The sequence below is a fragment of the Bufo bufo genome, chromosome 8 (assembly GCF_905171765.1).
Source record: "Bufo bufo chromosome 8, aBufBuf1.1, whole genome shotgun sequence".
NCBI lineage: Eukaryota > Metazoa > Chordata > Amphibia > Anura > Bufonidae > Bufo > Bufo bufo.
Window position 1 is genome coordinate 188,468,340 of NC_053396.1, and position 12,504 is coordinate 188,480,843.

General features: G+C 39.5%; 1 protein-coding gene across 1 annotated transcript; it reads right to left on the reverse strand.

Moving 5' to 3' along the window:
* Nucleotides 1-3,804: 3,804 nt before the first annotated feature.
* LOC120978131 (olfactomedin-4-like) lies at nucleotides 3,805-11,558 on the reverse strand. The gene is made up of 5 exons (XM_040406359.1): nucleotides 11,391-11,558; nucleotides 10,988-11,158; nucleotides 7,752-7,883; nucleotides 5,591-5,732; nucleotides 3,805-4,586 (listed from the first exon to the last, which is right to left on the reverse strand). The coding sequence occupies exons 1-5, from the start codon at nucleotides 11,556-11,558 to the stop codon at nucleotides 3,805-3,807; spliced, it is 1,395 nt and encodes a 464-aa protein (XP_040262293.1).
* Nucleotides 11,559-12,504: the final 946 nt, after the last annotated feature.

Genomic DNA, 12,504 nt, shown 5'->3' on the forward strand with positions numbered 1-12,504 from the left:
GATTATTGCCTCAACCAACATGCAGGGAAGTTTGTAGCCAAGATGTATATGCGTTACCTTCTCTGACATATACTCTGAATTTTCCCTTATATGGCCGCAAAACTTTCTGTAGAATTCAGTAGTTCTTTCCATTCAGGATGCACAGTACACAAAGTCTAGTTACATTGTATGAACTCCTGTGCTGATGATCTCCTAGCTGCTTATCTCCTTCATAGTTCAGATAACTGTACTGTAATTGTAACACTATGCCCGTACATTATGTCTCTATCAGCCAACTGGTGTACCAAGATGTAAGGGCATATAATTATGACAGACTAGGCGGGCATAAATAGGGAAGAAATATTCTAGAAGGCAGGCATACCTGACTGTCTATAACCAGCACATCAGTTGTGTCCGGGAGCGAATTATCACCAGTCCCAAAGGCATAACCAATTTTGGGGGCTTCTTCTCCTACTACCTTTTTGAAAATTAGAAAAAAATGGTGCTAAAGCAACATTTTATTGGAAACAATTTAATTTTTCAATTGCATGGCCCAGTGTTAATAAATTATTTGAAACACCTGTGTGGTCAATATGCTCACTAATCCTTTCGGTAAATTCCTTGAATGGTATGGTATCCAAAATGGACCTTCTTGAGAAGTGTTTCTTATGTTTTTGGCAGCTCAAAGCCCTAAAATCCATAAGGTGCGCCTTCATTTCTGAGGTCTGTGTTTGAGTCAATTAGAACTCTAGGGCCACATAAGGATTATTGCTATAAAATGTAGAATCCGGGGAAGTGGGTATAAACATTGAGAATGCTTTGCTGTTAACCCTCACTGTATTATAGGAAATAATGGATTAAAATGGAAAATCTGAAAAAAAATTAAAAATAAAGTAAAATATTAAAATTTTACCACCATTTGCCTTCCTGTGGAACACCTAACAGGTTAACAAAGTTTCTAAATTAAGTTTAAAATTATTTGAGGGGTGCAGTTTCTAAAATGCTATTTGTTATTTATGGGGGTTTTCTTTTATATAGCTACCTCAAAGTCACATCAGAACAGAATTGATCCCTAACAATGTAGGTTTGTGAAAATGTGATAAATTGCTGCTAAAGTTCTAAGCTATTTAAAGTCCAAAAAAAATAAACTTACATTTACAAAATGATGACAACTTAGAGTAGACATATGGTGAATGTTAACTATTTTGTGTGGTATCTGTCTGCCTATCTGTCTTAAAAGAAGAGAAATACGGATTCTGAAAATTGAATTTTTTTTAACATTTTCTGTAATGTTCTGATTTTTTTAAAATTTAAATATATAACATACTGACCATAAATACTTACCACTGTCATGAAGTACAATGTGTCATGAAAGAACAGTCTCAGAATCACTTGGATATCTCAACGTATTCCCAAGTTATTACTATATAAAGTGACTCGTCAGATTTGTAAAATGAGACTGTATCAGGAAGGTGAAACCTGGCTGCATCGAGAAGGGGTTAATAAATAGTGATGAGCGGGAGGTGCCATATTCGATTTCGCTAATATTCGATTGAATATTCGTCTTATATTCGTCAAAATCGAATATTCGTTATGATTCCATTTATCGCGAATAATATGCGATTTAATTAATCGCGTATTGCGATTGTTCTTTTGATAGTATAAGGCGACGTTCGACTAATTGACTATGGCTATGTGTATTTTACGAATATTCTTAATATTGCTCTAACTTCGTCTTTTAGAATATTTGTAATATTCTAAAAGACGAAGTTAGAGCAATATTACGAATTTTCGTAAAATACACATATAGATTGTAATTTAGCTAATATAGTGCTATAATCCTTTTTTTTTCTCAATTTTTTTTACCTCTTCTGAACTTCAGTTTTGGAAAATATGTACACTATTAAAAAAATTACTATAGCAGTATATTGGCTAAATTACAATCTATATGTGTATTTTACGAATATTCTTAATATTGCTCTAACTTCGTCTTTTAGAATATTCGTAATATTCTAAAAGACGAAGTTAGAGCAATATTACGAATATTCTAAAAGACGAAGTTAGAGCAATAATATTCCACTTTGGCATACTGCTCCCCGACAAGCGTCCCCGTAACCATGGGAACGCCTGTGGGTTAGAATATACCATCGGATTTCAGTTTTTACGATCTGAGGAAAAACTCAGATCCGATGGTATTTTATAACCCACCGGCGTTCCCATGGTGATGGGGACGCTTGTCGGGGAGGTGTATGCTGAAGTTGATTAAATAACGATTTTGTCATGCGGTCGGGCACACGTATTAACCATTACGATTTTTCTGTTATAATATTCGTGAACTCGAATATTATAACCGAGATTATTGGTTTAGATTAGAATAGGACGAATATTCTAAAATCGAATATACCGCAATATATTCTTTATTTTGAATATTCATCATATTTGGTCCATCTGAAAACGTGATTCCTTCCAGCTTCAATTCAGTTGCTTGAGGGCCAATGGCTCATTGACCCACAAGCAAGAAGCAGGGAGGAATCATATATTTTCAGATGGAAAAAAAAACTTAAAAAAAAAACGAATATTCAATTTCGCGAATATATAGAACTATATTCGAAATATTCGCGAAATCTCGAAGTTGCGATATTCGAGATAAAAATTCGTTATTCGAATATTCGCGCTCAACACTATTAATAAACACCAATTGGAGAAAAAAATATTGTTTTGCCAAAGATAAGTAGAATGCAATAATAATAATACAAAGGTGTCCACTGTTTTTTAAAGCCTTTATTGACTCACCTGAACTGTTAAGATATTGGAGAATCCTAACAGTGAAGACCACTACACCCAACATGTTCCTATATTGAGGATTAGTACTATTTTTGCTGGCATCCAGTCTTTTATAGTTTTGATTTCTTTATTGGTCTCTGATAATGCTTCAAGGCCTTTCCTTTTGTACTAGTTCTAAATCTGAATATTTCAAGAAGAATTCTCATGGTAATCACATTTTTGTTATATTTGAAATCATTCATATGATAAATGAAGAATACAAGACGATAATGCTAAATTCACACACCCTCTCCATCATGCTGGCTCCTGCGTGTCCATGTTCCGGTCCCCACAGTGTTTACATTCAGCACTGCAGGGTCATGGTCACATGCACCACTTCAGCCAATGATTGGCTTCAGAAGTGATGTGCCACCTCTTGCTACGTCACCAGTGAAGCCAGATGAAAGCACTGAGGGGACCGGAAGATGAACACACAGGAGCCAGCGTGGAGGGCCAGAGCAGGTGGGGCAGGTAAGCATAAATCTTCTGTTTATGGAGGCAGGCTGTGGGCATTAGAGAAAAGATAATTATTCCAAGAAAACTTCTTTAAACCCAATCAATAGGATATGCTGAATATGAAATTTCATGAACATTTTCAGTTGTAAAGTGGTATTTTGCAATATGTTTATGGCTGGACTGGCCCAAAAAAGTTAAAGAGGATCCTCTGGTGGGTTCAGGCTCTAACACAATAATAGGCTCTAAAGGTCCAGCAGAAGACCGTCCTATTTGAGCTGATTATGGGACCAATCACTTGCAACATGGGTCTTCCAGGTTGGTTTACAAGTGACCTATTAGATGATGATTTGTCCTATGTGTACAATGATGACAACATTCACAATGCAATGAAGACTTTATTTATTCTGATTCTGTTACATATGTATCATGATTTTCATTAAAGAAGGAGGAAAAACAAGAGAAATTTAAATTTGGAAACATTATGAAGATCAAATCATTTATAATACCAATCAAATAACCATAATAAAAAGAATTCCAAGATTTACTTTAAGCTTTAGGCTTGAAGTTAACATCGTAAATGGCTGCAAAGCCGTCGTTGTACATGTAGAGCTTGTGGTCATTGGGGTTGTAGGATAGACTTTGAATATTGTCCAACATCTTTTCAAAAGGGATTTTCAGGTAGCGTCCTTCACTCGTGTTGGTATCAAACATGTAGAAGATCTCTTCTTCTCTTGTGTTGAGGATTCTTGTTGCATACATGACCCCACATACCATGAATGCATTGGTAACGCTAGGCCTATATACAGAAGTGACCCATGTTTTCATTAATTCAAGGGACGTTTCATTCAGCATTCCGATAACTACATTACCTCGTACATCCTGCTTTGAATAAAGAACCCACAGACTGTTTTCATCTCCCTCCAAGTCTAAGTCTTGGTACTGTGATTTTGAGTAGGAAAATCCATGAGCTGCATTAGATAGAGTCTTATGATCTACTTTGTTACTGTCCAAGTTGAATTTGCAAATATCAGTGCTGTAGCAGTTATAGTATAAGCAATTGTCATATAGAGTTAAATCGTTTCCTCTACCGGTTACAGAAAGTGTCTGGTCCTTATAGTTTTTGTACTGCTTAAGATCTTTATAAGTGGGATAAAATCGCACCGTAGTGTAGCTGGAAATATTGTTACTGAGCACCCAATATAATTCTTGCGTGGAGCCCGAAAATGTGTCCTTTCCCCATCCGCCTGTCATGTAGGATGTTCCCCTCCAGTTGATCTGGACAACTTGTGGTTTGCTAATATTCATAATCCCACCATGTTCACAATTGCCTAAAATACAATACCGTTACAGCAACTGTATACTACCTTCGAGAACTAGGAAATATCAGTAGGCAAAGGCTAAAGTCAGTTTTATCCAAGTCAGATTTATGATCGGCCCTTTAAGACTGTAATAAATGTGGTTTGACGGTAGCAGTTTATCTGTCAGTAAGCAGCTTTACAAAAGTCGCACATCTTTACGAAAAAGTCGCATGTTCTATTAAAAAGTCGCATAAGATAAGCATGGTCCTCACTGGAGTGAAATTGCGCATTTTTTTGCGACTTTTTAAATAGTTGCAATAGTAAATCTGTCTAGAGATTCATTTACATAAAAAAACACGCCCACTTTCAGAAAACTGGCGAGTATAGTATAGAGCCAATAAAAGTCGCAAATTTCTGCGCAGTTTAAGCGAATGCGCAAAAATTTGCGACTTTTTCACTCTATTATTCTGACTTGAGCTAATGATAAATCTGGCCCAATGTCTTCATAAGTTTACAGTGAACCTATAGACAAAGTCTGATAATTTGTAAAGTAGGGCTACTAAAGTCATGTAACATACCAGATCCATTAGTTCTTTCACTAGAGGTTCCTCGATGCAAGTTTCCAAAGTGCTCTGTACTGTATGGATCATTAGTAGCACAAGAAATCAGAACTACTGCTGCACCACCTTCCTTGCCTTCTATAGCTACAGGATGAAGCTTCACCTCATGGACGTTCTGCTCTCTCCACCCTCCGCATGAACTCTGTACATAAGACTGGCATTACAGAGAGCTCTCTGCTCCATTTTAGCTTCTTCCTTCTCAGTTTGGTCCAAAAATCAGCTTTCAATATTGCACTATTTTATTATTCATTAATGTATTTTCTTTTCTTCAGTATTCCTTCCTTCCACCTCAGTCTCTCCTGATAACTAACTTACAATAGTATTATGATTATGAACTGCCTCACATATGAGCCCCAGATGATAACTAGAAATTCATGTTAAAGTTTCTACAGTACTAAGTACATGTGGACTTACCAAACTGCACATGAAAAGGTGAGCGACGTTTTCTGCGTTCATCCAGACGTTTTTGCAAGGAAGCGGTTTGCTTTCTGAAATCTATAATATTGTTTTTGTCATGTCTCTCTGGTTGGTTCACCATGGCAGATATGTTGAGAATCTGACAAAACAGGAGAAAAATCCCCTTATATGACCTTTATATAGTCTCACACATCATGAGTTCTACACCAGGGTTCTGCAACCTCAGGCACTCCAGCTGTTGTGAAATTACAACTGCAAGAATGCTATAATCACTTCTATGGCTTACAAAGACAGCAAAGCAAGTGTGCATACTGGGTGTTGTAATTTCACAACCTTAAGCCCAGGGCCGGCTCCAGGTTCATGTGGGCCCTTGCGCGAAAAATCTCAGTGGGCCCCCTTGTGGCATTTTTTTACATTTATATGTACCCCTGTGGCTCCCACACCATATAAAGACCCCCAGTGGCCACGATACAGTATAATGACCACTAGTGGTCCTTCACACAGTATAATGACCCCCCCACACACAGTATAATAATCCCCAATGGCCCCCCACACAGTATAATGACCCCCCAGTGCCTCCCCACACAGTATAATGACCCCACAGTGGCCCTCTATTCAGAATAATGACCCTCAGTCGCCCCCCCATTCAGAATAATAATGGGGGTCATTATAATGTATGGGGTCACTGGGGGTCATTTAACTGAATGGAGGGTCATTGGGGATCATTATGCTAAATGGGGGGCACTGGGGTCATTATACTGTGTAAGAGGCCATCACTAGCTAGAACTGACTGGGCCCCACAACAAATATTTGTACTAACCCCCCTCCCTCCGCACCCCCGGTGGGTTCACATCACATCACGCCTATATTAGACGGATTTCTGACAAAGATTGTGGCGCAATCTGCAACTCATGCCAGGTCTAATAAAGGTGGCGTGGGCAGGGAAGGGGATACAGTTACTGCCATACAGTAATTGGATAAAACCGCCATACAGTAACTGGATAACACTGCTATGCAGTAACTAAATAGCACCACTATACAGTGACTGGATAAAAGGGTATAAGAGAGCACTGTACAGGGTATGGTAAGAGGGCACAATGCAGGGTATAAGGGGGCACAGTATGGGGTGGGGGGCACAGGCATGTGACCCTGTGACATTAGAAGGTCCTTATGGTGCGTGAGGTTTACGCACCACCATAATGAGAGGCAGAGGAGTGAGGCAGGTGACCAGGGCCCTGGATGGACAGGAGGGTGAACACAGCAAGTAGGTGGAAGGGGCTCTGAGGGGGATTCATACAAGAAGTAGGGGCAGGAGGTCTGTGCAGGGCAGCAGTAGGAGATAGGAGGGTGGAACAGAAGCGCTGGATACATGAGGGAAGAAAGGAGACAGCAGGGGGCTCCATGAGGATGAGATAGGACAGGATATGAAGGGGAGGGGCAGGTGTCATGGAGGCAAACTGCTTAATGAGGCAGTAAAACAACTAAATAGTATGAAGCTGCTGGTCTACTACAGCATCCAGCAGCAGCTTGAAGAGTTCCCTGCCCCCCCCCCCATCCCACAGAGAAGAGACAGTCACAGTGCAGACTCCTTCACAGACTGTCTTCTCACTTCTGCTCCAGCCCTGCGGTCTCTCTCCTCCTCAGGCAGCAGTGAAGAGGGGCCGTGTCTGAGGCTCCGCAGCACAGGAGCTTGTAAGGGGGACAGCAGCAGCCGGCCTCTGCATGCTGTTGATGCTCCCTTGCTCCATTCTGACTCTGCAGCCGTGTTACTGCTCCTGGGCCCCAAGCAGTGGCTTCCATAATAGCTACACCCCTGGAGCTGCGGTTAGTGAATGAAATGACCGCAGCTCCCTGTGCTCCAGCAATGAGCTCATAGCAGCGCAGTGGGCCCCCCTTCCCAGGAGCAGTAGGCCCCGGAACTTGCCTGGGTATGCCGGGTTCTGGTGCTGGCCCTGCATGTACACATTCAAACATCTAGACAGCCTTCAAGGTAGAGGGTTTCATGTGCATTAAGAACTGCAGGAGTCACAATTGCAAGCAAGTTGATGAAGTTTCTAACTCACTAACCACCAGTTTCAACATCAAGTGTTGTTGACTTAACTGCTATATATTCAAGGCTTTATGTCAATTGAATACCTCAGAAGTCACCAGCACTTACCTCCATATACAGGGCTTCTACTTTCTCATTTGACCCAGTTAATGAAGACTTGAGTTCTTTCACCAAGGCGTCCAACTCACTGATCTCCAATTTCAACATCTCAAAGTCTAGTTGGCTTAAAGAACTGTCTTCCTTGTCACAGAACGCCACTCTTCGTGTCAGACAAACAACAGGACGTGAACGGACCGAGTCAATACCAGGAAAGCTGCAAAGTACAAAGGGAGCAAGCAGAGAATTGTCAGGAGAAGCCGGGGTCATAAATACCAGGAGAGCAGAGAAGTACAAGAGGAGTCCTAAGAGAGTAGTCAGGTGGGAGCCGAGGTCACAATACCAGGACAGAAGCGCAGTACAGGAGGAGCAGGCAAAAGGATGGTCAGGGAACAGGATCAGGTAAGTATTCAGCAGTCCAACAAATAGCCAGGAACCTAGAAATTAACAGGCAACCTGTAGCCAGCAGGCTGCCTGTATTTATAGTGGGGAGTGAGGGTCATGTGACGTGGCCAGCGTCACATGACCGACAGACCAACCAGTCGAGCACCGAGTGATCAGCTCGGCGCTCAAGGCAGACTAGGAGCAGGGAGCCACCCAGCTAGTAAAGCCGCCCTGGGAATGAGGTCAAACACAGAACCTCATTCCAAAAGCTAAGCAACAGTTCTGCGGGCAATGGGGGACCGAGTGCACCTTCGGAACCCTGTCACAATATTCATGTCAAATTCTCTTTAACACCATTAACTTATGACTCTTATTATGTCCTTTTTATATTTAACAACTAGATGATGTATTCTTATAAATTCTTTTTTTATTCTTATTTCTTAAAGGGGTTGTCCAAGTTATATTTATTGATGACCTATCCTCAGGATAGGTCATCAATATCAGATCGGCTGGGGTCTGACACCAGGCACCCCCGCTGATCAGCTGTTTGTAGAGAAGGCGCGCGCTGTGCCAGCGCTGCCTCCTCTTCATTGTTTACCTGCTCGCCGTTGCATCTGCAGCGTTGAGCAGGTGTAATTACACCCAAGCCGTCACATTAATTTCAATGGTACGGATAGCTGTAGAAGCAATCCGTACCATTGAAATAATGGGACGGCTTGTGTGTAATTACACCTGCTCACCGCTGCAGATGCAACGGCGAGCAGGTAAACAATGAAGAGGAGGCAGCGCTGGCACAGCGCGCGCCTTCTCTACAAACAGCTGATCAGCGGGGGTGCCGGGTGTCAGACCACAGCCGATCTGATATTGATGACCTATCCTGAGGATTGTTGTGCATTTTCATACGTATACAATATTATCTAATGACATTATAATCAAAATGAACGCTCATCTCATTGCCTTTAAGAATAAGATCAGCCTGAACCAAAGTTATATTATATGGCTGAGGAAGCCAAGATGAGTTCATGGCAAGTTCAGTCTATATAAAAAAAAAATAATTGTGAACATAAATGGACATTGTATTAAAAGTTATTGCTAAAGATATGAGACCATCTGTAAGGAGTATGCCAACTCCCTAAAACATGTCTGTCTGGAGGGAACAAGGTTACTTGATAAGGATTCATGTCTTTATCGCACACCTGCTGTATGAGGTTCAATTTATATATTCATAATTATGTTATATATATATATCTTTGCATGGTATATTTAGTTTACAACATATGTTAATCAATAATTCATATAATGTGTTATCTATGTGTAACAATGTATCGATTTATATATATGTTATACCATGTATTTATCATTTAGAAGGTACAGAAACAAATACGTTTATGTTAATTGGATTTCAAAATAATAGTTATTCATGGATGTAGATAAATGAAATGTACAAGTTCCGATGCCAAGCATCAAAGCCGCTATATAAAACTTTCACCAAGTCAACCTATATTTCAAAAAGATAGGAGAAGACAGTCAACTCCAACAAGTCCAGGATATAGGTAATTAAAAGTGTCAGGAAAAGACCTTCCTCAATGATTTATATGGAAAGGTCAACGAGATCCTGAGAACGTATTATTAGACATTTAATTTTAATGCTTAAAAGTTGGGATGTTCACCTACAGTACCGCAGTGCCATCTGGAGGCAGATGGGCAACATTATATTATTTCATTATTTATTCTATACCATATTAGGAGTTGAGATAATGTCATGATGTTATTAGCATGTGAATACACCCACCCTACCTGATTGGGAATCCATAATCTAAAGGGGATGATTCTTAGATAAGGGGGGAATAATTACTCGTGTGCGGAGTAGCATGAAAAGGTTAGCAAGAGAAAAAAAGGAGCTAGAGAAAAAGATCCATATATCCATTGATCCATACATTCATTCAATCAAAAAGAAAAACTTTACCAGAAGGAACTTGGATTATTCCTTATGGATTACTAGGAAAGTTCTTCAGAACTGGTCCCATCTGAACTCTGTCTACCTTTGACCCGGTAACGTATATTTTGTTTACTACTCGTGATATTAATAAGATATTTCTCTCGGTATATAGCCAAGAGTTCCCATTTTGTGGGAATATATAGTGTTAGGTGCCTCCATAATGCTGATTATTCTCTTAGCAAAGATGCATATTGTTAATGGAAGATCTGACATTATTTGAAAAGAGGACTAAACCCTTGGAAAGTTATTTTCCTTAGTCTGATTGCCGAGCTGAATATTATATCATATTAATATCATATATTTTTGATTGGTCATAGGAAAACAGAGTCAAGGGATAACAGTTAATTTTCCTGTAAATCCGTGTTTTATTGTTATAGCCTGTTTGATAACAGAAGATCCTAAGTTTCTCTTGGTATATGAGTCCGTTTGTTAAAAGTATGACACTGGTTGTCATGAATCAATAAATCGTGTGGTACATTTCGGATGTTACGTTGTAACTTCATCATTTGTTTTGCAGTTGTATTGTTTTTATATTCTTTGTTTTTATAATAAACGATTATATATCTTTTGTTTCACTGCTTGCACAAATCAAATTAAGATACTTGATAAAAAGAACTTAGAGGCGTTTTTTATGTCCGCCTGAAGGATAATATATTTTTATATTTTTTTTATCCTCTCTTTTATATGAAGATTCTTTTTCATATAGAAGATATATGACAGGATAGGTCATCAATAAATATAACTTGGACAACCCCTTTAACATTATAAAAGGAGCAGGAATGTACACTCATATGTTGTATTTGTATTCAGCACAAATGACTATAGGTAATTAGGTAATAACCTAAAAGCTCACTTATCCCTGTACCTTATCAATTTCTTCCTGAAACCTGCGACCCAAGTTGAGGTTGGATGTCTCCAGAAACTCAGTTTGTTCTGTAGAAAACAAATCTGGAATGGCAAGAGAACAATGACAGACACCCTGTTCGTCCATTGAACCAGACACAACCTTTTCCTTCGGAGGAGAAAAACCTGGATACTAGAAAGAGAAGGAAACAAATTAAAATTTGTTAAGGATATTCCCATTTTACCCCCCATGGTTGAGCTAAATATGTTTCACCATTATGGTCATTTTCCTCATTTTTTAATAGGGGGCTTCCGAATTCTTGTGAAACATTCTCAACCTAAAGTTCTTGCAATAGGGTATCTCCTATTCTATCTCCCTAATATTTGTATCTATTGGCTATTAATTTCTAATGTATCCTACATACTGTAGACTGAGCCAAGCAAACCCCCAGACTCCACAATAGCAGGATGATGGTCTTCATCTTGTATTTGTATTTTCTATGACTCTCAGCATCATTGGACTGCATTTTATACAACTCTATAAGGAAGTTCTGGCACACAAGGTATATCCAAGTTCCTTGAGTTACACCCATTTCTTGTTGTCTGACAATATGCGAATTTTGAATGTGATAGAGTTTTTTTCAAGTTCAGACAAACATTGCTCATTGACGGAATTTGCACAATACTAGCAAAGATTTGTTGTAAATGTCAATGAAGCATTGTATGTTATCAAACTGATGTATAGTAGAACTGGCTTAGTTGTCCATAGCAACCAGATTCCACCTTTCATTTTTGACAGCTCCTTTGGAAAATGATAAGAGGAATCTGATTGGTTGCTATGAGCAACTAAGCCAGTTATACTTTACAACAGTTTGATAAATGACCCCCTTCGTTTTTGCCATCAGTGTATCACTCATTTATCCCCAAGTGTGGTTGATATGACACCTATCATGTCTCCCCACTTCACTGATTCCTTCTACTGAGAGCTGGATCCAGTTACCATTGTAACGGACACTTTTAGATTACATCAGTACAGTATCTTATTAAAAGTTAAAAGGGGCCTCACCTGCAGATTAAAGTACATTTTTTGCTTGGTTCTTGCATTTAACTGCTATTTGACTTTGTTCCTGACCTTGATCTTGGCTCATTATTGGCTCATTACTGGCCTGGCTCTGACCCCTGTCCTGTTTTTTGACTGTGTTTTGTTCTTATGATTATCACGTCCTCACTGTCCTCCTTGTGACAATCTTTGGCTATGTTCCTGCCTACACTCCAGTTCTATTAGTGTTACTACCACCAATTGGTGACAATTCTAGTGACCACAACCTTGTAATCTTACTGGGAAAGTCCATACCTCCTTGGGGGCTTAAGGGAGAAGAACATGGAGATTCCTTAGACTCCACACCCAGGTCTAGCCAGCACCAAACCAATTGCAGCTTAGAGGATCAACTTCTGTGGTGAGAAACATAAAACAGTATATGGTTCTCAGCCATGTTTACAAGATATCTTGAACAGTTTTTAAACAAGAGGAACTAATGT